Raw genomic sequence first — 27,839 nt, 5'->3', positions numbered from 1 at the left:
AGAAACTGTTAATCAACCATAAATAATTATAAAAAACAGACATTTAGTATAATCTGGGGTGTTAGAAACAAAGTTGCACTCCATCATCATATGCCCGTAAACAATGTAGAGAGTAAAGGACAAAGAGAATGGAGGGGACAGAAAGAGCAAGAGGTTCTCAGCGCCATCTCCTGGTGAATAGAGGAACCATGTGGAGAATACTTTCCCTTTCCTTCTGTCTCGAAGAACCATTGAAATAAGTGTCACATACATCTAAATAAAACAGATTTAATTAAATATATAATATTTACATTACTCTTTGTGTCTCATAAATATTCAAGACTTATAACATAATGAATGCATCTTTACGTTACTGATTACAGATTACATGATTGATTACTTTAGTCATGTAACTGTAATCAGTAACAAATTACATTTTTCAACACTGTGCATCTTGAAAATTAAAGTTGCATACTGTATATTATTTTAATTCATTGTTCTCATAGTCTATGAAGTAGATGAAATAATAGAAGACAATAAAAGTTCACCAATATGTATCATCAAACATCCATCTGCATATATCATTGCTCATGTTATTTGGTAATGATCTATTAATGTTTTCAGCTGCATAGGTAACCCTAAAGTATGAGCTCATAGCGCCTCTAATGGACGCTCATTCATTTTAATTTATACAAGTCATACCTTCAACCAAACAAGAGATGGTACTCTTGTCCATGAAGGTGTAGACATCAGACATGACAATTCTTTGGAGAATCAGTATACTCCGTGGCTCCAAATGCCCTGCTTAAAGGAAAGACGTTTTACAGAAACATTACATAGACAATCTATAACAACGGGACACAGCATGCATATACTAATTATGTTTTGAATTTCTAAAAGTCAATGTAAAACATAGAAATCCAGTGTCTGTCCTTAGTTTTTGCATTGTATCATTGTCCTCAAAATGCACTCTTTTTTTTCATACAAAAAAACATGATTAATATAGGGAATTATTTACCTAGATGCCAACAAACTTGTGGTCCATTAACAATACAGTAGATATATATCCGATTTCCTCTCACAACTGTGGAACGCTAATCTTACACCCTTACAAAGCTTTTCAGCCATAACTTAAAAATTGAATATCATATTTTGCCATAACTAACAAAATGTCTTATTTCACCCCACAACTCTCATCAGGTGGAGAGAAGTGCTCCTTTCAAAACGTTTAGAAGAGTGATAAAATATATTTTTTTTTATTTAAACTCCTATTATGCATGTGATTAAAAGCTACAGTACAGTATGGGAGTGGAGTGATACAGTAGTACATCCTGTTGAGCACTGGGGCCTCAACTCCACTGGCCATGGGATACAATGTATGTCAAATTGACGTCCAAAGTTGATATGTTTCGGATTTTAGCTAACCATAAACCTAACCCTTTTCCTAACCTTAACTTAATTCTCCTTAGCTGCTACATTAATTATCCTAACCTGCTGCGTAAATTCTCCTAACCTGCTACAAAAAGTCAATTTTGACATAAACTGTATCCCATCTAGACAAAACCACTCCACTGACACAAAGCCACTTAGTGGCCAATGGGAGACCAGAGACATAAGTGTATGGTTCATTAAGAAGACACGCACTATCCCTGTCGCAGGACGGTAATACAACAACCTTCATTTCATTAGTGCTCTCCCTTTCTGCTGTGCTGGCCACAAGCAGATTACACAGACAGAAGCCAGGAAATCCTATTAAAGGAGGCCACGTAAGCTGCAGTGAGCAGGCCGGTCCATGCCCTCTGTCCTCCAGTTCTTCATCATCCATTTCTCTTCCTCCCTCTCTCTCTTTGGATGTGTCCTCTTCTCCCCGTGTTTGTCTCTCTCCGTCTGTCTCGTCTGCTCATATTTTAGGTTTGTCCACCTCCCGGTTGGCCTTGCGAAATATAGTCTTGATCTCTTCTGTCACCATCTCTTGCCAGTTGTCCCTGAGAATGGAAGATCAAATAACATTTAAACATATTTCCACTTAAAACAGTAGTCTAGTAGGCCTATCAGATTATAGTAGACAAGACAGCTGGTGAGATGAGACGAGAGGACATGGCAGAAGAAGCATGACTAAGAATGTTAATTGTCTTAGAGAACAAGAGGCTGGAGAGGGAAGGACGGCTCATAATAATGTCTGGAATGGAGTGAACAGAGTGAAATCCATTAATTCCGTTCCAGCCATTTCTATGAGCCCGTACTCCCCAATTAAGGTGTCACCAGCCACCAGTGTCTCAGAGGTGCTGCCTCAAATGAGAAGGTGAGAAGAAAGGAAGGACGGAAATGAGGGTGAACCACTCACAATGGAAAGAGATTATCCAAAATGAACAGAGCTTTTCTGTGATGGTCAAGCTCCGCTTTAACGTTATTTAAGGTGATAAGATCAGAATATTAGAGAAGAGATCAGATCAAGACTTGAAGAGATCAGATCAAGAGACTATGATTAGACAGTATAGGGGGCAGGGGGGCAGTGGAGGGGGCTCAACAAAATCCCATAGATTGAGAAATCCACAAACTCCATGCAACAGAAGAACCCACACAACAACTAGCATTCCACCATGACACAACAGAGCACGGCATGCAAGTTGCTAGCTACCTCCTCGAATCAAGCTTTTTTCTCTGTTTTTTTCCCCTTGTACGCAGCTATATCCTCTGGGTTCAGTCCATGATTGTCATCCCTAAAGTAGGCAAAACATGTAATGCCACCATAACAGCCTCAATCCCATCCTAGGGCTCCCTTTTGCTCATGTAGTGAATGATGAGAAAATGTGTGAAATGACTACACATAAACACATAGAACTGCTGTATAATCAATGCACAAATATTCGCCAAATGAAATGTAGACATGTTAAGATTCACTTAGGGTGGTTCTTGCCAGGGTGTCAACATAAGGTACTGTATTGTGAGTGTGAGTTCTTACCCTGGTTTAATCTCTGGAGGGTTCGGTAAAGGCTTTGTGAAGTTTTCTTTCCCAACCAGCCAGTATGTCTCTTCAATGCCTTTACCCTGTAAGAACACATCATTATTCATGATTTATTTATAAACAGTTGAAAGAGATCCTACAGGTGAACACAGAGGATAATGTATTGTGAGGTGTTTATACCTTCAGCTCTGTCATGCCCCTGACGTCTATCTTGTAGCCCTCGTTGAGGGAGCGCAGGATCTTCACAGTGCTCATGTTCACATGAATTCTATAAGCTGAATGGATATAACACTGTCACTACAAACCATACCATAATGCAGACATCCTGAGCAGAAATACACTGAGTGAACAAAACATGAAGAACTGTTCTTTCCATAACAGACTGACCAGGTGAATCCTGGTGAAAGCTATGATCCCTTATTAATGTCACTTGTTAAATCCACTTCAATCAGTGTAGATGCAGGGGAGGAGACAAGTTAAAGAAGGATTTCTAAGCCCTGAGACAATTGAGATATGGATTGTGTATGTGTGCCATTCAGAGGGTGAATGGGCAAGACAAAATATTTAAATGCCTTTGAACGGGGTATGGTAGTAGGTGCCAGGCCAGGTGCACTGGTTTGTGTCAAGGGGGTGCAACTTAATATTAAAAAGGTGTTCTTAATGTTTTGTAAATGAACACCAATAACCTCTGATACTCACGCAGCCCAGTGGATTCCATACGAGAGGCGGTGTTGACTGTGTCTCCAAAAAGGCAGTACCGAGGCATGGTCAGACCCACCACCCCAGCCACACATGACCCTGTACACACACAACACACATGTGCATCACATCTCAGACATCACATTGAGAAACCAAACCTTGGCCTGCTACTGTTTCAGCCGTCCTCATTATGACTGATGGATCCCCACAAACTGACAGTGAGAAAAGGAAATAGAATCAAAGTGATTGATTGTGATATGAAGAGTTTATTTCCAAAACGTTATATCCACACATTTTTCACGTGTTTTTTTCAGCAGAAATTATTGCTGGTTATGGGTACCTTCATGTGTGTGTAAAATATGACTGTTTCAATTAATAGATTTTAAGTGTGCATTAAAATTTTGATTTTGTTTTTTTTGCAAATCGCTATATCCATTGTTTAGCTAGAATGGAATGTTTTCATACTGTATATTTGACTGTGATATTTGGTTGTCTCACCTACAGTACCAGTCAAAAGTTTAGACATACCTACTCATTCAAGGGTTTTTATTTGTACTATTTTCTACATTGTAGAATAATAGTGAAGCCATCAAAACAATTAAATAACACATATAGAATCATGTAGTAAGCAAAAAAAGCTGTTAAACAAATCAAAACATATTTTATATTTGAGATTCTTCCAAGTAGCCACCCTTTGCCTTGATGACAGCTTTGCACACTTGGCATTCTCTCAACCCCAGCTTCATGAGGTAGTCACCTGGAATGCATTTTAATTAACAGGTGTGCCTTGTTAAAGGTTAATTTGTGGAATGTATTTCCTTCTTAATGCGTTTGAGCCAATTAGTTGTGTTGTGACAAGGTAGGGTTGGTAAACAGAAGATAGCCCTATTTGGTAAAAGACCAAGTCCATATTATGTCAAGAACAGTTCAAATAAGCAAAGAGAAATGACAATCCATCATTACTTTAAGACATGAAGGTCAGTTAATACAGAAGAAATTTCAATAACTTTTAAAGTTTCTTCAAAAACCATCAAGCGCTATGATGAAACTGGCTCTCATGTGGACTGCCACAGGAATGGAAGACCCAGAGTTACCTCTGCTGCAGAGGATACGTTCATTAGAGCTAGCTGCACCTCAGATTGCAGCCCAAATAAATCTTTACGTCACAAATGTATCACAGATCTTTATTAAAAATGTATTTGTTACAGTACATTTGACTGTGTAAAACCTGGCAATACTATTTATTTGTGAGTGAGGTGCAAAAAAACATGATTATTTGTCTCTGAAATGAAAACATCAAGTGATAGATTTCAAACAAATACATGTGTCATTGAACAACCCCATGTCATGATTAGATAGTGAAAAAACACACCAATCACTTTCATAAGTTCTTTAAAACTGTAGAAGCTCATTTACCAAGATTTCTGAAAATGTATATATAGCATTTTGGAAAAAAACTTCATCTTTATTAACAACTCACATTGGGATTCAGCCATTGAGCAAGATTGATCAACTAGCTCATACATGTGACTTCAGAGTATGTCTGCCAGGCAGGGACAACCCAAAGCCCTCTCTCACCTGAGTGTATCCCTATTCGTATCCTGACGGGAATGCCGGGCATGTGGCGCATCTGGAAGGTGCCCACAGAGCTCAGGATGTTCAGGGACATGTTGGCAATCTCCGCTGCGTGTTTGTTGCCATTCCGCTTGGGTAGACCTGATGCCACCATGTAGGCGTCACCAATGGTCTCCACCTACACAATGAAAACAAACAGGCATACAGTAAATCATTGCCACATTGATAGTCAGTGATGCTTCCCTTGCACCACAACCCAACCTGCAACTATGATGCTCAGCTCATTTCGGTTCAACTCAGTAGTGTGAAAATAGTAGAACTGACCTTGTATACGTCGTGGTTGCTGAGTACAGCGTCGAACAGAGTGTACAGGTCATTGAGCAGGTCCACCACCTCGATGGGATCACTGAGGGAGGAGATGGTGGTGAAGCCTACTATGTCACTGAAGTAGATGGTGACCTGGTCAAAGTACTCTGGCTCCACTGTTGCACCCGTCTTCAGAGCCTCTGCCACAGAACTGTATTGTGACATGGGACATTTTGTGTTTGTGGTAATGTGACACAGAGCAACAAACAATTATTATATTATATTATATATTATTATTATTATAAACAATCATTAAAAGTCAAAAGTATGGTACTGTATCTTGTTATGAATGGACAATACCCTTGGCATTGTACAAGAATGATATCTTGAAATAACAAAATGCCCATTGTCTTCTTTAGTTGTCTGTGTGTGTGTGTTATAACATGAAGCTCACGGAGGCAGCATCTCAGACAGCAGTTTCTCTGTCCTCTGTTTCTCCACTTCCAGCTCCTCTGTCCTCTCTCTGATCAGGTCCTCCAGGTTAGATGAGTACTGCTCCAGCATCCGCAACATGGAGTCAATGATGTTGGTCTTCTTGCCCTTGTTGATCAGCTTGAACTGTGACACAACACCACCATCATCATCATTGGTGCACCACTACATTATGTAATATTATGTATGACTTATGCTCTCTGTAAAAATCCATAAAGCTATAAGCCAAGACTTTTCCCGTGTCTGAATAGCCATACTAGCGATTGCATTTTATTTTTATTTATTTTATTTTTATTTTTTAGGGGTGGATCAGCTTTAATATTGAGGAGAGATTGTTGCTTCCATCAATTTAATTGTCTGCATCATTTCCAATCCCCCAGATATTATTTGGGTAAACACACATACATTACATCACATACATACAGTGCCTTGCGAAAGTATTCGGCCCCCTTGAACTTTGCGACCTTTTGCCACATTTCAGGCTTCAAACATAAATATATAAAACTGCATTTTTTTGTGAATAATCAACAACAAGTGGGACACAATCATGAAGTGGAACGACATTTATTGGATATTTCAAACTTTTTTAACAAATCAAAAACCGAAAAATTGGGCGTGCAAAATTATTCAGCCCCCTTATGTTAATACTTTGTATTAACATCATTTCATTATTTCATGTATCGTCAATTCTACATTAAAGAACATGAGTAACCACCACGCTGCATTTTGGTCCGCCTCTCCTTCAACAGACGAACGCCGTTACAGAATCACCCACCACACCCGGACCGAGCGGCGTGGTAACAGGCAGGGAAAGGAGGAATGGACATGGGAAGCGGCTATGGAACCCTGACCTGTTCACTGTGATTACTATTATTTGACCATGCTGGTCATTTATGAACATTTGAACATCTTGGCCATGTTCCGTTATAATCTCCACCCGGCACAGCCAGAAGAGGACTGGCCACCCCTCATAGCCTGGTTCCTCTCTAGGTTTCTTCCTAGGTTTTTTTCTTCCTAGGTTTTTTTCTAGGGAGTTTTTTCTAGCCACCATGCTTCTACACAAGCATTGCTTGCTTTTTGGGGTTTTAGGCTGGGTTTCTGTATAGCACTTTGATATATCAGCTGATGTAAGAAGGGATATATAAATACATTTGATTTGATTTGCTTGGCAAGCTTGGTCTTCATATTGCCGCTTGCTTGGTGGTTCCCCTTGCTTAGCGGCGTGCAGACTCTTGGGCCTTTCAGAACAGGTGAATATATACGGAGATCATGTGACACTTAAATAAAGTCCACTTGTGTGCAATCTAACTAATTATGTGACGTCTGAAGGTAATTAGTTGCCCCATATCTTATTTAGGGGCTTCATAGCAATATGCATGCAGCACTTTTCCGTTTACAATATGTATATATATTTTTTTCAACAAGATATATTTTTCATTTCACTTCACCAATTTGGACTATTTTGTGTGTCCATTACATGGAATCCAAATAAAACTACATTTAAATTACAGGTTGTAATGCAACAAAATAGGAAATACGCCAAGGGGGATGAATACTTTTGCAAGGCACTGTATATCACTTGGTTCCTGTTTCAGTAATAATGAAATCAGACCTTCTTGTTGCGTGTCCGATAATCTACCATTTATATAGGAGTGGTTAAAACATTCTAATAATGGTCCTCTGAGTATATAAATTAAACTTTGGTGTACTTCCACTGGTATGCCATCCAGCCCTGGAGTTTTCCCATCCTTAGAGGCTTTAATTGCATCAATAAATTCCTCCTCTGTAATTTGGCCTTCACATGAGTCTTTCTGTACAGATGTTAATTTTACATTATTAATAGGAAAACAATCCATACAATTAGCTTCGGTTAGTGGAGATGGAGGCGACTTAAACGAAAACAAATGCTTAAAGTACTTCCTCTTCCAAAATGTAATTGTGTGACTATCACTTGTAACAAGTTTCAATAAAACAATTTGGTAGCATTTCTATGTTGAAGATAATGAAAAATCATTTGGTGCATTTTCCAATACATTTCATCCAGGTCGACTTATTTTTTATAATATATTACACTGGATCTTTCTTGAATATGTTCCTCCATTTCTTTTTGTTTTTCCTCTAACTAATTCTGTGCCTCTATGGTTGTCACGCCCTGGTCAAAGTATTTTGTGTTTATCTTCATTTATTTGGTCAGGCCAGGGTGTGACATGGGTTTTTGTATGTGGTGTGTAGCTTAGTGGGATTGTAGCTTAGTGGGGTGTTCTAGGAGAGTCTGTGGCTGTCTGAAGTGGTTCTCAATCAGAGGCAGGTGTTTATCGTTGTCTCTGATTGGGAGCCATATTTAGGCAGCCATATTCTTTGGTTGTGTTGTGGGTGATTGTCCTTAGTGTCTTGATGTCCTTAGTCTGTGTCAGTTTGCACCAGTTTAGGCTGTTTCGGTTTTCATTACGTTTATTGTTTTGTTGAGTGTTTGTTTTGATTCGTGTTACGTTGTTTTATTAAACATGGATCGCAATCTACACGCTGCGTTTTGGTCCGACTCTCCTTCACCACATGAAAACCGTTACAATGGTACAGTTTCTATTGCTATCTATCTGTTCCGTTCGTCCTTCAATTTCCTTTGTTAATATGGACTCTTGATCTAAATTGCTTTTGTTTTATAGATGAGTATGGAATTGCCTGGCCTCTAAAGGCACATTTATAAGTGTCCCATACAATAAGGGTCCCTATGTTATGTCGGAAAAAGTCTTATAAATGATGCTGTCCTAGTTATAAACATGCTATCATCCAGTAGGCTTTGATTAAATTTCCAATATCCTCGCCCATGTGCAAATTCTGTAAGAGTAACATATATGACAATTATGTGATGAGGCGGCAGGTAGCCTAGAGTGTTGAGCCAGTTGCTAGATCAAATCCCTGAGCTTCCAGGGTAAAAATCTGTCATTCTGCCCCTGAACAAGGCAGTTAACCCAATGTTCCTAGACCGTCATTGTACATCAGAATTTGTTCTCAACTGTCTTGCCTAGTTAAATAAATGTGATGATCTGACTGCATCCTGTCCCCTATCAACACTTTTTAAACTTTTGGTGCCAGAGAAAATTACATAAGGTAATCGACACGACTAGCATGATTAAGCCTCCGCCATGTATATCTCACTAGTTCACAGTATTTCAGCCTCCATATATCCACTAATTCCAATATATCCATGACATTCATGATTTCCATAAGTGCTTGAGGGTGATAGTTTGTAGCGTGATGTCCTTTACGGTCCATAGAGGTATTTACAACTGTAATAATAGTGTTGCTTGTAGATAAATTCTTATATTTTCAAAGAAGCTTGGATCATTATTTGGACCATATAGTTTAATAAGCCATATGTTTATTGTCCAATAACATATTATTTAAAATGATCCATCTACCTTGATGATCTGTTTGGACAACTTGCATATTTGGATCAAAATTTGTGTTAATTAATATCATCACCCCTATTGAATTTCTTTGCCCATAGGAGAAATATATTTCGTCCCCCCCAGTCCTTTTTCCACAAAACTTAATCTAAAATTGTTGAATGACTTTCCTGTAAGCAATAGATATATTCCTTCTCTTTTAGCCAGTTAAATTGTCACATTTGTCATAATACATTCTTTATTTAAACGAACACTAAACAAACAAACAAAATAACAAAACGAACGTGACGCTATAACACGAGTGCTGACATGCAACTACACAGACAATAACCCACAAAACCTAAATGGAACATGGCAACCTAAATAGGATCCCCAATCAGAGACAACGATAAACAGCTGTCTCTGATTGAGAACCAATTCAGGCCACCATAGACCTACATTTACCTAGACAATACCAAAACCCTATAGATATACAAAAAACCCTAGACAAGCCAAAAACATGCATACCACCCTCGTCACACCCTGACCTAACCAAAATAATAAAGAAAACAAAGATAACTAAGGTCAAGGCATGACCCCGGACTGTGGCCCGTCGCCAGAGGCCCAGGACTGTGGCCCTTCGTTGGAGGCCCAGGACTGTGGCCCTTCGTTGGAGGCCCAGGACTGTGGCCCTTCGTTGGAGGCCCCGGACTGTGGCCCTTCGTCGGAGGCCCCGGACTGTGGCCCTTCGTCGGAGGCCCCGGACTGTGGCCCGTCGTCGGAGGTTCCGGACTGTGGCCCGTCATCGCAGGTTCCGGACTGTGGCCCGTCATCGCAGGTTCCGGACTGTGGCCCGTCATCGCAGGTTCCGGACTGTGGCCCGTCATCGCAGGTTCCGGACTGTGGCCCGTCATCGCAGGTTCCGGACGCTGTCGCCGGATGCTCTGGACTGGCTACTGTCTTTGGACGCTCTGGACTGGGTACTATCGTCGGACACTCTGGACTGGGTACTGTCGCCGGACGCTCTGGACTGCCGAGGTGCACAGTAGGCCTGGTGTGTGGTGCCGGCACTGGTGGTACCGGCTGGTGACACGCACCTCAAGGCGAGTGCGGGGAGGAGGAACAGGGCGTACCGGACTGTTGAGGCGCACTGTAGGCCTGGTGCGTGGTGCCGGCACTGGTGGTACCGGGCTGGGGACACGCACCTCAGGGCGAGTGCGAGGAGCAGGAGCAGGGCGTACTGGACCCTGGAGGCGCACTGGAGGCCTGATGCGTGGTGCCGGCACTGGTGGTACCGGGCTGGGGACACGCACCTCAGGGCGAGTGCGAGGAGCAGGAGCAGGGCGTACTGGACCCTGGAGGCGCACTAGAGGCCTGATGCGTGGTGTTGGCACTGGTGGTACTGGGCTGGTGACAAGCACCTCAGGGAGAGTGCGGGGAGAAGGCACAGGATACACTGGACCGTGGAGATGCATTGGAGATCCAGAACATAGTGCTGGCTCAATACGTCCTGGCTGGATGCCCATTCTAGCCCAGCAAATGCGAGGAGCTGGAATAGATCGCGCATCTCTGCATAACACAGTGCCTGACCAGTTACACGCTCCCCACGGTAAGCACGAGGAGTTGGCTCAGATCTCCTACCTGAATCCTGCAATCTCCTCGTGTGCCCCCACCGCAAAAACTATTGGGGCTGCCTCTCGGGATTCCTTGCTAGCCGGCTACCCTCATATCGTCGGTGTTCCTCTATTCTCCAGTATTAATCCTCGTAGTATCGCCGTTCCACTTTCGCTGCCTCTAACTCCTCCATAGGACGGTGATACTCCCCCGGCTGTGTCCAGGGTCCTGCTCCATCTAATATCTCCTCCCAGGTCCATTTCCCCATTAAGCGCTGTTCCTCCTTTTCACGCTGCTTGGTCCTGGTTTGGTGGGTTATTCTGTCACGTTCGTCATAACGAGGAGAATACATTCTTCTTTATTTAAACGAAGAACATTAAACAAACAAACAAACAAAATAACAAAACGAACATGAATATATATAACACGAGTGCTACACATAGACAATAACCCACAAAACCTAAATGAAAAATGGCAACCTAAATAGGATCCCCAATCAGAGACAACAATCAGAGACAAAATCAGCTGTCGCTGATTGGGAACCAATTCAGGCCACCATAGACCTACATTTACCTAGACAATCCTAAAACCCCATAGATATACAAAAAAACCTAGACAAGCCAAAAACACACATACCACCCTAACCAAAATAATAAAGAAAACAAAGATAACTAAGGTCAGGGCGTGACATAAATACTGATTGTCTTTTCTTATTATCTGCTAAACCATTCCAATTATAACTGGCTATACTTATTTCACCACTTACCATAATGAGAAATAACTCTCAATTCTATTTATCAAAATGTATGTTTGTAAACGTACCATTAAAAAGTAACATGATGATTGAGTGTCTATGTAGCTGTACCATGATATTTGCATTGCTACTAAGTAAACCTCCAACTGGTCCCCACTATTCCACCCGCTAAAAGCCCTCCTCATCCCGAGTTGGGTTGTCATCCAACTATCCTACAGACCACCCCTGACGCCCCGGATCCCATAGCCCCGGAGAGACTCAGTGCCACACACAGAACAGAAGCAGATCAACCACCAGATGCATTTCCATCGCCCTCACCTCGATTTGTATTATATATAGCCATAACAAATATATATATTTAACTTCTGGAAGGAGATCTTTCTGACAGAAGGAAAAGCTGTGGTTGTCCTTTACTTTCTTTGTTATGTCTATATATATATATATGTCTATATACAGTGCCTTGCGAAAGTATTCGACCCCCTTGAACTTTGCGACCTTTTGCCACATTTCAGGCTTCAAACAAAGATATAAAACTGTATTTTTTTGTGAAGAATCAACAACAAGTGGGACACAATCATGAAGAGGAACGACATTTATTGGATATTTCAAACTTTTTTAACAAATCAAAAACTGAAAAGTTGGGCGTGCAAAATTATTCAGCCCCCTTAAGTTAATACTTTGTAGCACCACCTTTTCCTGCGATACAGGTGTAAGTCGCTTGGGGTATGTCTCTATCAGTTTTGCACATCGAGAGACTGAACTTTTTTCCCATTCCTCCTTGCAAAACAGCTCGAGCTCAGTGAGGTTGGATGGAGAGCATTTGTGAACAGCAGTTTTCAGTTCTTTCCACAGATTCTCGATTGGATTCAGGTCTGGACTTTGACTTGGCCATTCTAACACCTGGATATGTTTATTTTTGAACCATTCCATTGTAGATTTTGCTTTATGTTTTGGATCATTGTCTTGTTGGAAGACAAATCTCCGTCCCAGTCTCAGGTCTTTTGCAGACTCCATCAGGTTTTCTTCCAGAATGGTCCTGTATTTGGCTCCCATCCATCTTCCCATCAATTTTAACCATCTTCCATGTCCCTGCTGAAGAAAAGCAGGCCCAAACCATGATGCTGCCATCACCATGTTTGACAGTGGTGATGGTGTGTTCAGGGTGATATCCTGTGTTGCTTTTACGCCAAATATAACGTTTTGCATTGTTGCCAAAAAGTTCAATTTTGGTTTCATCTGATCAGAGCACCTTCTTCCACATGTTTGGTGTGTCTCCCAACAACACTTTTTATGGATATCTTTAAGAAATTGATTTCTTCTTGCCACTCTTCCATAAAGGCCAGATTTGTGCAATATACGACTGATTGTTGTCCTATGGACAGAGTCTCCCACCTCAGCTGTAGATCTCTGCAGTTCATCCAGAGTGATCATGGGCCTCTTGGCTGCATCTCTGATCAGTCTTCTCCTTGTATGAGCTGAAGGTTTAGAGGGACTGCCAGGTCTTGGTAGATTTGCAGTGGTCTGATACTCCTTCCATTTCAATATTATCGCTTGCACAGTGCTCCTTGGGATGTTTAAAGCTTGGGAAATCTTTTTGTATCCAAATCCAGCTTTAAACTTCTTCACAACAGTATCTCGGACCTGCCTGGTGTGTTCCTTGTTCTTCATGATGCTCTCTGCGCTTTTAACGGACCTCTGAGACTATCACAGTGCAGGTGCATTTATACGGAGACTTGATTACACACAGGTGGATTGTATTTATCATCATTAGTCATTTAGGTCAACATTGGATCATTCAGAGATCCTCGCGGAACTTCTGGAGAGAGTTTGCTGCACTGAAAGTAAAGGGGTTGAATAATTTTGCACGCCCAATTTTTCAGTTTTTGATTTGTTAAAAAAGTTTGAAATATCCAATAAATGTCGTTCCACTTCATTATTGTGTCCCACTTGTTGTTGATTCTTCACAAAAAAATACAGTTTTATATCTTTATGTTTGAAGCCTGAAATGTGGAAAAAGGTCGCAAAGTTCAAGGGGGCCGAATACTTTCGCAAGGCACTGTATATACACATACAGTACATACATTCAAAATTCTGTTTATCTTATTTTCCATAATGAGCTATTAATATTTGTAGTAATGTAGACAATTTATGCAAAGGATTTTTACCTCTCGCCATTACCAAAATTACATTATGGCAAGCAATCATTATATTAGTAAACAGTTAGTGAATCATCCTATATTGTCCCTAACATCTTTAACTCCCTTGGAACAGTTGTGGGATAAACACACACACACACACACACACACACACACACACAACCCCTTTCCCCACAACAACCATAGACTCATATTCTCAACAATTGCACCATTCCAGATTTACAAATGCACATACAGTTGCAGCTGTAAGAGAAGACCTGCAAAACTGCGCAGCGTTTGCATTTTAGGTATACAAAAATAAAACGTTTTATAGTGCTTGAAATGTCGAAAATAAAGTATGCTTTATATGCTAGGATGTTAAACTATATGGATTTTCATCTAGTAGAATACGCTGCACACTTTTGAGGAAGAGAATTGTCTTTTCAGACTAGGGTTGCACAATCCTGTGAACTTTCAATAAATTCCCTGGTTTTCCAGAAGTCCTGGGTGGAGGATTCCGTATTTCCTGCTTACTCCCTCCTGATTCAGTGAATCCTCCAACCGGAATCTCAGGAAGACAAGGGAATTTATTGAAAGTTCTTTTAATTTTGCCTTCCCTATTCCAGACTCGTGTGTTTGACAAGAGCTGATAATCAGCTGATAATGAGATAAGGGAACACGCTGTACCAAAATAAATGAATGATTGGGAATCAACGCAATTGAGCATTATTAGATGACATTCTCAAGATGGGTGAGCCTAGATGGTAATATTTGTTGCTTACTGCATTCATTTTTCCTAAACAGTACATTCTGAACAGTATGTAATACGATTAGTACACAGTATATTGTTTTATTAAGTAGTAGGCAAGACAGATTTCGGACACGGCCAATGAGTGCTGACAGACCAATTTCTGCTGTCCACAGCTCATAATTACCCAGACATATTCCCTGCATTACCCCTCTATGAGACTGGCAGCAGATAACCATGGAGACAGATGAGGGTTTCTGACCTGGTCAAAGATCTCATCGAAGGCTGGTCTGCGATCAGGCTGTTCGCTCCAGCACTGTTTCATCAGCTGGATACACTCCATAGGAGCCTGATCTGGGGCCACCGTAGGCCTGCACATGGGAGGAGGCTTCTTCACCTTACGGATGATCTCTGATGGTGAGGGAGAGAGAAAGAGAGGAGAGAGTTTATACTGTACAGCAGCAGCACAGGAGCCTAACAACTCATTACACAGTGTATTGTCCGCTGGTACTAGACAGCTTGTCAAAGCAAAGCAGAAATTCTGTATGTGCAATATGTAGCTACATTATACACTGTAGATAGGGGAATTATTGTGATTTACAACTCTGACATTACTCATTAGATGCCACTATAACAAGTCAATCAATTGATGTTGATTCACAGATGACAGAAAAATGACCTCAAGCTAAAACCCAAAAAATGCCTCTAAGATCTAAGATTGTATGTTTTTGTTTGTTTTGTATCCCCCAGACCTACCCGCAGGAGTCAGACCCAGCATGCAATATGGAAGTCCTCGGACAACCACCTCTTGGAGTATAATGGCAAAACTATACACATCTCCTTTATAGGTCCCCTTCCGAGAGTTCTCCACGTCTCGGAGGAACTCTGGGGCTGTCCAAAACTGATCTGAGATAGAGACACAGGGTCACGATATTGGCAAGGTAGTTAAATGCCACACCTGGGAAGCATATAGAATCTAAATGACATAGATTATACTCACAAACTAGAAATACAAATGAATGTGTGACAAGTCCTTCTTTAAAGGTCCAATGCAGCCATTTTTATCTCGATATCAAATAATTTCTGGGTAACAATTAAGTACCTTACTGTAATTGTTTTCAATTAAAATACTCAAAAACAAACAAAAATAGCTTCTTAGTTAAATGCTATTTCTAAGCAATCATTTTGCTAGGACTGTCATGGAGTGTTCTGAGAGAGGGGCCTAACTGGAGGAGCCTAGTGGGAGGGATGTGTAACCTGCAAACAAACTGCTATTGGCAGAGAGGAGGGCAAACTCTCTTTTATGATGTCACCAAGCGGTCCAAAATCCCACCCATGCAAAACAATCTGAAATGTAACTATCAACTCTTTTCAAACAACTCTAACAAGGCATTAACAAAAAAAAGGTGTTGTTGACCACACCGCTCCTTTAACGTGATATGGAAGAATGAACATTTAAAAAAAAACAAAAGTGCAGATCTAGGCATAGATGTTACCTTCAGGTGGAACTAGATTTTTGGGGGATTTCTGGGATTCCAACAGCTCGTTAAAGCCGTAGTCTGTGATCTTGAGGACGAAGCGACCGTCCACCACACAGTTCCGTGACTTCAGCCGACCGTGAGGGAACTCTCGATGGTGCAGATACTTCATACCCTGAGAGGCCAATAAGATCAGAACTGGTAAACCATTGGTGTTACTTATGACAAAGTACCAGAAAAACATTTTAAACGTTTGATCTGCTGGCCGATACAGTTTTTAGAAGATATTTTTTTATCTTATTGGGACAAATTAGACTTGTGGAACTAGTTTTGCAACATGATGTGTCAAACATGTCATACCTTGATTAGGTCCAGCAACAAAGAAGACTTGAACATCCATTCCAGCTTGACGTCATCGTTCCTCAGGAGGTCCTGCAGACTGCCACGGGAACAATGCTCCGTCACCACGGCAAACATTTCACAGTCTGTGAAGAACCCCAGGAACGGATTGATGTTCTCATTTCGCAGATCCTTCATCTGGACACATTCACACAAAATGAAGACCCCAAAGTTAACAAAAACAACCTCACATCCCAGACATGACTCTATACATTGTAAATATGGTATTGGCACTGACCCTGTATATAACGTAATCTCTTATTTCTCATGTTATCTTTATTTTTTATACACAGGAAATGTAGATTTTTGATTTTTATACTATTTTAGATATTGATTACTGCACTGTTGAGTAGAGCTCGCAAGCAATTCACTGTACTTGTGCTTGAACTTACTGTTGTTATGTTTGGGTTTTACCTTTGTAAAGATCTTGGTGGTGCTCTGCTTGACTTCCTTGAAATGGCCTTCTTCAAACTTTTTCAGCCACACCCAGTCGCCCTTTGAAGCCATGAAAGAAAATGTGGTTTTATTCTGGCTCCATTCTCTACAAGTCACATTGAAATATTTTAGGATAGGGATGAAAAGTCGACTTGTGGTTCCACGGTCAACTTCGTCAACCTACCTCATAGACAGCTACATTTGTGGTGTCATGTGTTGCAGTAGTGATGCTGTTGACAGAGTGGTGCGGGTCTCCTGAATGCATACCGTTGTTGTCTATTGCACTTTTAGATTCACTCAGGTCCTCTAGAGTGATTTTCTATGAGGCATAAAATAGATGACTGAACATACAGTATATCAGAAAGAGGTAATGTTGTAGAGAATCACATGGGAAAGTATATTTACCCTCTTGCTAAGTTGAGGGTTGATGAACGTGAGGTCCTCCAGAGTCAGTAGGATCCGATTGGGCCCCTTCACCAACTGGATCTGCTGGATTCTCCTCCTACCAGCCAATCAGAGAGCATGTCAGCCATGGTAACAGAAAAGCAATAGCAACTATCTCTGTCTAGGTTTTTAGTCTCTATGCATCTAAACAGCAGAGGTGGGACCAAGTCATTGTTTTACAAGTCACAAGTAAGTCGCAAGTCTTAGCACTCTAGTCCCAAGTCAAGACCGACAAGTCTCAAGTCAAGTCTCAAGTCCTAAACTTTGAGTTTGCCGAGCCAGTTGTAGCTCAATCTTGGGTGCAATGTTCACGTTCCCGCACTGACTGACTGTGTGGAGGCTCATTGATTTAACATTATGTTAGCCTACATGCTACACTAGCAAATATATAAATTATATAGCTGTCTGCTATATTAGCCACGACTTCCCATTTTTTGTGCAGCTTCAAATGTCGAAGAAAGTTGGAAGTTGTTGCGTCTCCGTCTGTCATTTTCTTCCCGCATGTTATGCAAGTTTCAATCTGTTTTTTATCGATACAGCGTCTTCTTTATATCCCAAAATAATAATTTGGGGTATCAATCTTTCCAAGGGCTCCGTCTGAATTCACCCGCCGACGTTCCTCTGCACTGCAACGCGCAACTTTTTCTCAGCTGGCACAATTTGATTGGCTGCTGACCGATTCAAACTGTAATCCGTTAAATGAAGAGTTGATGCGCTGCACACTTTTTTTTAATAGCATAATTTTTCATATCTGGGCGGGAAAAAAATCAGGTCGAGTCAAAAGGCTCAAGTCCAAGTTAAGTCACGAGTCATTGGTGTTAAAGTCAATGTCGAGTTGCAAGTTATCATATTTGTGACTTGAGTCTGACTCGAGTCCAAGTCATGTGACTCGAGTCCACACCTCTGCTAAACAGCATACAAATACAGTAAGAAACATGAACAGGACAGTGAGAAGAGTTACCTTACGAACAGACTTAGACCAAGTCCTCCCACAATCAGAATGAAGATGATCACAACCACCACTATGACGTAGGTTATCTCCACACCTGAGACACAGGTAAGACATGGATACTAAATACATAGTTTGGTTGTGTGATGGAAGAAGGAAAGACACAAACTAACAGGCAAACAGGTTCTCTACCTCCAGTGCAGATTATGTTTGGTTCAAACCAACAGCTGGAGTCTGAGGGGGGAGGGGAACCCCCAGGGAAATGAATGGATTTGCCTGCAAAGCGGACCATGTCAGCGCTCAGGTCCACCAGATAGGAGCGGTACAGCTGACCGTCCCATCCGTCGGAGTCCAGGATGACATAGTTGGTCTGGCTCTCCCCTTCAGTGTCTATCTGGATCTTCTGGTTGAAGCCAGAGAATGTCATGTTCCTGGTGAAATAAGCTAGGTTGGATCCGGAGAGCCACTGGCCAGCTCTCCTGGCATTGTGCATGGCTTTGGCAAGGAGGTAAATACCATTGTAGATGGTTCCAAACAGGGGGTTGACCTGGAATGCAAGGCCATTGATAAATGGTTTATTTGGTTAAAATTATTAGCTTTTCTCAAACTAAGAGTGATACACTGATCTAAAACTCACCCCCCAAAAAGTTATATATCAAATGGCCTGAAGACTATGGTGTTTCTCTACATAAACAATGTTCAATAAATACAATCAATGGCATGTTTATAATACTATTGTAATAACAATGTAATAACATAACAATCAATTGAAATTCAGATGGAATCCACTCACATCCCACAATTGAAAATATCAAGAAACACCCTCCTCACCTGCTGTGGGACCAGTGATATGGTGAGTTCCTCAAACCTCTTGGCCATGTTGAATGCCTCGTTGAATGACATCAGATCTGAGGACACAGTGATGGTGAGCACGGCGTCGTAGGCCTGCCGCAGCTTGGTGTTGTTTTGCAGGGGGAAGTAGGACGTGTTGGCGTAGGGCAGGCTGTAGAGCAGGGTGTCGTAGGGGACAAAAACGTAGCGGCCCTTCGTCAGACCCATCTCATTGGCCTTCAGCAGGAAGGCTGTCTGCTGCTCCCCACCAATCAGAGCAGAGTGCATGCACATGATGATCACTGGAACACACAGGACAGAGACAGTGAGGGATTGCCACCTTAAAGGGGCAATCTGCAGTTGCTACATAACATTAGGGACATAAAAATAAATTATATGTACAGTGCCTTGCAAAAGTATTCATCCCCCTTGGCATTTTTCCTATTTTGTAGCATTACAACCTGTAATTTAAATTGATTTTTATTTGGGTTTCATGTAATAGTCCAAATTGGTGAAGTGAATTGAGAAAATTAACTTGCTTCAAAGAATAAAAATTAAAAACTGGAAAAGTGGTGCGTGTATGATGCCCCTAAATAAGATCTAGTACAATAAATTACCTTCAGAAGTCACATAATCAGTTAACTAAAGTCCACCCGTGTGCAATCTAAGTGTCAAATGATCTCAGTATATGTTCTGAAAGGCCCAAGAGATTGCAACACCACTAAGCAAGAGGCACCACAAGCAAGTGGCAATATGAAGACCAAGGAGCTCTCAAAACAGGTCAGGGACAACGTTGTGGAGAAGTACAGATCATGGTTGGGTTATAAAAAAATATCCGAAACTTTGAACAGCCCACTGAGCAACATTACATCCGTTGTTAAAAAAATGAAAGAATATGGAACCACAACAAACGTGCCAAGAGAGGGCCAACCATGAAAACTCACAGACCAGGCAAGGAGGGCATTAATCAGAGAGGCAGCAAAGAGACCAAAGATAACCCTGAAGAAGCTGCAAAGCTCCACAGCGAGATTGGAGTATCTGTCCAAAGGACCACTTTACACTCCACAGAGCTGGGCTTTACGGAAGAATGGCCAGAAAAAAAGCCATTGCTTAAAGAAAAAAATAGGAGACTCCCCAAACATATGGAAGAAGGTACTCTTGGCCATCAAGGAAAACGCTATGTCTGACGCAAACCCAACACCTCCCATCACCCCCACAGTGAAGCATGGTGGTGGTAGCATCATGCTGTGGGAATTTTTTTCATCGGCAGGGACCAGTCAGGGAGGGTTTCAATTCTGAAACTGGTCAGAATTGAAGGAATGATGGATGGCGCTAAATACTGGGAATTTCTTGAGGGAAACCTGTTTCAATCTTCCAGAGATTTGAGACTGGGATGGAGGTTCACCTTCCAGCAGGACAATGACCCTAAGCATACTGCTAAAGCAACACTTGAGTGGTTTAAGGGGAAACATTCAAATGTCTTGGAAGGGCCTAGTCAAAGCCTAAACCTCAATCCAATTGAGAATCTGTGGTATGACTTAAATATTGCTGTACACCAGCATAACCCATTCAACTTGAAAGAGCTGGAACAGTTTTGCCTTGAAGAATGGGCAAAAATCCCAGTGGTTAGATGTGCCAAACTTATAGAGACGTACCCCAAGAGACTTGCAGCTGTAATTGCTGCAAAAGGTGGCTCTACAAAGTATTGACTTTGTTAGGGTGAATAGTTATGCACGTTCAAGTTGTTTTGTCTTATTTCTTGTTTGTTTCACAATAAAAAATTATTTGCATCTTCAAAGTAGTAGGCATATACAAACCCCCCAAAAAAATCTATTTTAATTTGTGGTTGTAAGTCAACAAAATAGGAACAATGCCAAGGGGGATGAGTACTTTCGCAAGCCACTGTACAACTGTTGTACCCCATCAAAACCCAAAATATAAGCTTGTTGATTCATGCAGACCACCATAGTCCCTGTGCCCAAGAACACCAAAATAACCTGCCTAAATGACTACCGACCCGTGGCACTCACGTCTGTAGCCATGAAGTGCATTGAAAGGCTGGTCATGGCTCACATCAACACCATTATCCCAGAAACCCTAGACCCACTCCTATTTGCAACAGATCCACAGATGACACAATCGCGATTGCACTCCACACTGCCCTTTCCCACCTGGACAAAAGGAACGCCTACTTGAGAATGGGAGTCATTGACTACAGCTAGCGTTCAACACCATAGTGCCCTCAAAGCTCGTCACTAAGCTAAGGACTCTGGGACGAAACACTTCCCTCTGCAACTGGATCGTGGACTTCCTGACGGGCCGCTCCCAAGTGGTAAAGGTATGGAACAGCACATCTGCCAAGCAGATCCTCAACACAGGGGCCCATCAGGGGTGCGTGCTCAGTCCCCTCCTGTACTCCCTGTTCACCCATGACTGCATGGCCAAGCACAACTCCAACACCAACATTAAGTTTGCCGATGACACAACAGTGGTCTGATCACTAACAACAATGAGACAGCCTACACGGAGAAGGTCAGAGACCTGGCAGTGTGGTGCCAGGACAACAACCTCTCCCTCAATGTGATCAAGATTAAGGAGATGATTGTGGACTACAGGAAAAGGAGGGCAGAGCATGCCCCCATTCTCATCAATGGGGCTGTAGTGGAGCAGGTTGAGAGCTTCAAGTTCCTTGGTGTTCACATCACCAACGAACTGTCATGGTCCAAACACACCAAGACAGTTGTGAAGAGAGCACGACAACACCTATTCCCCCCCAGGAGACTGAAAAGATTTGGCATGGGTCCTCAGATCCTCAAAAGGTTCTACAGCTGCACCATAGAGAGCATCCTGACTGGTTGCATCACTGCCTGGTATGGCAACTGCTCGGCCTCCGACCGCAAGGCACTACAGAGGGTAGTGCGTACGGCCCAGTACATCACTGGGGCCAAGCTTCCTGCAATCCAGGACCTCTATACCAGGTGGTGTCAGAGGAAGGACCTAAAAGTTGCCAAAGACTCCAGCCACCCTAGTCATAGACTGTTCTCCCTGCTACGCATGGCAAGCGGTATCGGAGCGACAAGTCTAGGTCCAAAAGGCTTCTTAACAGTTTCTACCCCCAAGCCATAAGACTCCTGAATGGCTAACCATTACGTTGCTGCTAATCTCTGTTTATTATCTATGCATAGTCACTTTACCTCTACCTACAGATACATATTACCTCAATTACCTCAATTAACCGGTGCCCCCGCACATTGACTCTGTATCGGTACCCCCTGTATATAGTCTCGCTACTGTTATTTTAATGTTAGTCTTTAATGATTCGTTATTTTACATTTTCTTATTTTTTTTCATTTTTATTTATTTATTGTTTACTTCAGTTTATTTAGTAAATGCTTTCTTAACACTTGTTTTTTCTTAAACCTGCATTGTTGGTTAAGGGCTTGTAAGTAAGCATTTCACTGTAAGGTACACCTGTTTTATTCGACGCATGTGACATTTTATCTGATTTGTTGTCAGTGGCGACCTGTCATTCATGTCTGTTTTTAGCCCCACCTGTTGTTGATTTATTTATTTTTTGTGCGTGTTTTACATGTTATTTAATTTGTGTCACATACAGTATCAGTTTGAAAACAATGTAAAAACACATTTATTGATTGAATAAAGCTGCATACGGACATGGTCTCTTTCTTGCTTTATTTAGTAAGGCAGCTCCAAAAAGCACGTGTTTCAGCATAGCTCAGTGCTTTCTGTGGTGGAGGGGCAGCCAGCGGAAAATACAGAGCGTTGGCATTGTTAATCTTCTCTAGTTGCGCCGTGATTGGCTCAGGATTCTGTCACTCATGGGGGGACACAACGTCTCTGCAGAATCTACAGGGAGAGCTAGCCAGTTCAAGCCCCATTGGGTGCTAGCATAGATTTACATTAGAAGTGCCCATCCAGCATGACTTCTGCCACATTGAAAACATCTGAAAACTCGAAACTCTGAAATCAGTGAGTTCAAGACAACTGGGGACTTGGAAAAAAACTAGCTCCGACTGGGAAAATGTGCTTTGAATGGACAACCAACTCGGAATTGCAAGTCGGGAACTCTGGCCTCTTTCTAGAGCTCTGACCTGAAGATCACTTACATCATAATTCAACCTTGTTTTTTCAGAGTTCCAGGTGTCTTGAAAGCACCACAAATCCAAAGAGTGTCAGACTTTGATAACAAAGTTTGAAGACAAAATTTGCCAGCAAGAAATATCACCACGCCATCTTCCTATTTAAGTGAGCACAGCACAACAACTGTGAGTTCAAAAATGTCTTGTATGCTGCTGCATAAATTATGTAATATTGGGGGATATTGGGGGATGTTTTTCAGCGGCAGGGACTGGGAGACTAGTCAGGATCAAGGGAAAGATAAACAGAGCAAAGAACAGAGAGATCCTTGATGAAAACCTGCTCCAGAGCGCTCAGGACCTCAGACTGGGGAGAAGGTTCACCTTCCAACAGGACAACGACCCTAAGCACACAGCCAAGACAACACACGAGTGCCTTTGGGACAGGTCTCTGAATGTCATTGAGTGGCCCAACCAGAGCCCGGACTTGAACCCGATCGAACATCTCTGGAGAGACCTGAAAATAGCTGTGTAGCGATGCTCCTTATCCAACCTGACAGAGCTTGAGAGGATCAGCAGCGAATACAGGTGTGCCAAGCTTGTAGCGTCATACCCAAGAAGACTCAAGACTGTAACTGCTGCCAAAGGTGCTTCAACAAAGTACTGAGTAAAGTGTCTGAATACTTACGTACATGTGATTTGTTTTTTATTTAAATCAAATGTGCAAAATATTCAAAAAAATGTGCTTTGTCATTATGCTGTAGTGTGTAGATTGATGAGAGAAACAAAATGTAATCCCTTTTAGAATAAGCCTGTAACATAACAAAATGTGGAAAAAGGGGTCTGAATCCTTCCCGAATGCACTGTACTGTATTACACTAATACTAAGTGTCTGTTGTGTAGTAAGCTGTTAGTAACCCATGTGCCTATTTGGATCCCTTTCCCCCTCAGAATTTAGCCTACTGTTCATACTTGGTGGTGCACATGTAGCCGGTAATCTGTTTTTGAGAAATGTAATTGAATACTGTAAGAGCTTTAATTTTTCTGCTTTTACGCCCTCTATTTATCCTACAGTTCTGACTTGGTGTACAGAGAGAATAGTGTAAGAACGGCCCATGTTCTGAATTCTGTCGCTGTACATTTCAAAAGTGCTGAACAAAGTTATATTGACTAGTCCATCTTAGCTCACTCATTAATGTCTTAATCGAAATTATGGATTGCCTCTTATGCCCTCATCGTTCCCTTATGCCCTAGTTTGTACATCTCAATTGTTATAGGCCTATTGCTTATATAGGTCTCTCACTAGTACCTTCATTAATTTAGGCAATGTTGGAATGATTTCATTGTTTAGCATACTTTATGTATTATAATTAGCTCATGTGCTTTTCTTGAGGAGATACTATATAATGTTGTTGGGTCTGTAACCATGTTTGCCAGTGACATTCTCACCGTTCAAATATTTGTTATAAACAGTAACAGACCCATGTAATTCCAGTTGATATTGCAAGGGTTGTTTTGTTTGCGCAACATGCTGTGATACAACCTGGTTCAAGATAGTAACAAACAATGGGAAACCACACACTGAGTAAAGGAATAACAACATGAATTAATTCCATAAATAAAGTAAACACTCAACAATAATCAGATGAGGCATGAAGGTCAGTAAATTAGGTCTCAACTGCTAAAGACACAATGAAACAACCAACGGTATGCATGGAGAGAGGAATCTCTTGCTGATCGGGGAAACAGTGCCTTTATGCCACTGCAGAGCTTTCACAGGTGTGCCGCCTCAGCAGTGACAACCCTCCCATCTCACACACCTCTCCTACGCTGCACAAATCAGTCCACTGAATACCCCTTTCAATACTAGATTGGAGGGAGAGGGGTGGTGTGTGTGTGTGTGTGTGTGTGTGTGTGTGTGTGTGTGTGTGTGTGTGTGTGTGTGTGTGTGTGTGTGTGTGTGTGTGTGTGTGTGTGTGTGTGTGTGTGTGTGTGTGTGTGTGTGTGTGTGCGGTGACTTAAAGCAGAGTAAAGTTAAGGCCTCAACATCTTGTTGAATTTATCTGAAGTAACATCTGAATTTTTGTTGGTGTCCAACTTGAAAGTGCTGAACAAATAGGCCTAGCTCAGCTTGTTGCTTGCACTTGCTTATACTTAGAGTTAAGTATTAATGATATAAGAACAAACATTATGAATTTACTGAACATAAATGTAATAATTTTTGTGTATGGTTCAAAAGTCTAAACTAATTTTGGAGTTTGTTATTATTGAAGGAGAATGTGGTTCTTATCGACTTACACAAATCCACAAGGAGTCAGTCGTAACCACATTTTTTGAAGCAAGTCAGCCATATCAGCTATGGTTTTTAAAAGGAGGTAAATAATAAGGCTCCACTGATAGCCAGGTGTAGCAGCGGTAAGGATTCACTCCTTAGTGCTGAAAGGAAAGCTCTGCTGATGGGACAGCTTTATGTAGGCCATAACCGTTTTTGGGCACCTTGGTCACCGTTATAATGCAATTAATGTATTGTTTAGTGTTGTGTAGTGGCTTTGCTGGCATGCATAAAAAAGTTTGCCCCACCAAGATTTACATGATAAAATCACCACTGATTTTAAAAGTAAACAAACACTTTATAAGTAAACAAACCCTTTATAGCCTCAAAACATGGTTAAAACTATAAAGTTGATATCATGGATGGTTAGTACTTATATCCATTGCTCTTTCTATGAATTTGAGAGTGGTTACATTTCTCCAGCCCCATCCCTCAGTGATTTGTTATTGTTTCAACTGTGGATTACCCCTTTAAACTGATCAGGCTCAGATGTTCTGTTGCCTAGTTAAATCAAATAAAAATAAAAAGCAGTCTTGTGAGGCTTGATAGCATAGCCTGCACTTATTTCACTCGTATCTTTTCAGTAAACAAAACAGAATATAACAAAATAGAAGGTAAATATGTTCTTAAAAACACTTGCCTTTGATCTCTCCAGCAGCCTGGATTCTGCTCAGTGTGCTTTCCATCTCCGTCTCGTTCATTCCCACCGAAGCTACTATGCCAACGGGAAGTCCCTGGCTCCGCAGGGAGTTGGCCACTTTACCGGCGGTGTCTATCCAGATATCCTCATTGGAAGACACGATGCCGATGTTGGCCCAGCTGAAATGCTTCAACACCGTGAACAACACCCGTGTGGGTGACGGCAGTGTCCGTGCGAAGGTTGGGTAGCTCTTGATTCGATCCAATTCATAGTTAATACATGCCCAGGAAAAGATAGCTTTATCCCAGTTTTTGCCCAAAAGTGAGGCTGCGTCACAGTATCCTGGATTCGTGGGTCCGACGAAACCGTCCACCATCTTCTCGTAGTACACAAATGTTGTCAATGCTTTAGACGTTTCACATGCTTCTTGCAGGATCACAAAGTCCAATTTGCTTCCCAAATCTAAACTGAAATCCTCGTTTATTCTGCCCACGGCCAGTTTAGCGGCCAGCGCAGGTAGGGCCTTGGAGTAGACCGGGTCGCAGTTCCAGGGCCCAAGGACCCCAACTTTGAAGATTAAACACTGGACACAGCATGGAAAAGTCAAAACCCCGAGCAGGACCCATAGCAGAAAGTTATAGAATGGCAGCGTTGTAAGGCTGTGTCTGCTCTTGAAGATGGGGCCATAGGGATAGTTGGATAAGTCCCATAGCACACCTCTAACATTTAGAGGAATATGTTGCATTATCCTGCTGGAGTATCCGTATTGGTGAGCTGTGATCTGATCCTACATCAAAGCATTATACACCAAACCAAAAACATCTGCAAAAAAAGATTAGGTTAGCCTATTCATTTTAACATAATTTATAATAAGGATTAGGCTACTTCAAAATGTTATAAACTGCATAAAGTTAACACAAGGTAGGCTATGTGAGAGTGAGATCACTGTATTTGATAGCATGTTATCTCAAAGAGACACTCTTGAATAGCATAGCTTTAATCATAATATGTTGCACTTACCATTGCTTTCTTGGGCCTTTTTGAAAGCTGTGAAGTCTGAGGATAGTTTTTTTAACACTCCTGTTTTTTTGCAGTAATCCTCACCTCACCATTCCAGCATTCTCTATATTTTCACTCATGTGAAATGTCATACCGTTGCCCAGTTGAAGCCACAACACCTCATTATCTTTCTGGTCTCTACCATAAGGTGAGGCAGAGGCAGGAGCGTCAGGAGCGCCGTTGTCTGTCAACTTCAGCACCCTGGAGAGATCCTTACATGCTGTTGTTGGCGCTTGAAGAGGCTAGCGCACCTTACACAGGTCTGCTCCACCACACACAAGTAACATTTTTCTCACCTTATAATGTTAGCTCATTAGAATCAAACAGACTAACATTATGTATCCGTGTAAAGTATCCTTCTTGACAAGCAAAGGTTACCTGATGCTCAACAGGTTGCAGAAACATAGACTACAAAAGCATGCAAAATAAAGCGATATTTTCTTCAATGTAAAACTTATTTATATTCAATGTCTAATGAATATATATTATAAATTATAGCAGGCCAAGATCAACCACGCCAAT

General features: G+C 41.7%; 1 protein-coding gene across 1 annotated transcript; it reads right to left on the bottom strand.

Moving 5' to 3' along the window:
* Positions 1 to 253: 253 nt before the first annotated feature.
* LOC118396988 (retinal guanylyl cyclase 2-like) lies at positions 254 to 27,839 on the bottom strand. Its single transcript, XM_035791367.2, has 19 exons — positions 27,279 to 27,839; positions 26,259 to 27,080; positions 19,190 to 19,491; positions 18,551 to 18,905; positions 18,371 to 18,455; positions 17,371 to 17,467; positions 17,150 to 17,284; positions 16,945 to 17,025; positions 16,492 to 16,668; positions 16,150 to 16,306; positions 15,410 to 15,559; positions 14,916 to 15,064; positions 5,979 to 6,142; positions 5,543 to 5,735; positions 5,222 to 5,396; positions 3,644 to 3,742; positions 3,125 to 3,219; positions 2,942 to 3,027; positions 254 to 1,964 (listed from the first exon to the last, which is right to left on the bottom strand). The coding sequence occupies exons 2-19, from the start codon at positions 27,001 to 27,003 to the stop codon at positions 1,880 to 1,882; spliced, it is 3,330 nt and encodes a 1,109-aa protein (XP_035647260.1). The 5' UTR covers positions 27,004 to 27,080; positions 27,279 to 27,839; the 3' UTR covers positions 254 to 1,879.

Source organism: Oncorhynchus keta, chromosome 18 (genome assembly GCF_023373465.1).
Source record: "Oncorhynchus keta strain PuntledgeMale-10-30-2019 chromosome 18, Oket_V2, whole genome shotgun sequence".
Taxonomy (NCBI): domain Eukaryota; kingdom Metazoa; phylum Chordata; class Actinopteri; order Salmoniformes; family Salmonidae; genus Oncorhynchus; species Oncorhynchus keta.
Note: the sequence above shows the minus strand (reverse complement) of the source record. Positions and strands in the feature narration are given on the sequence as shown.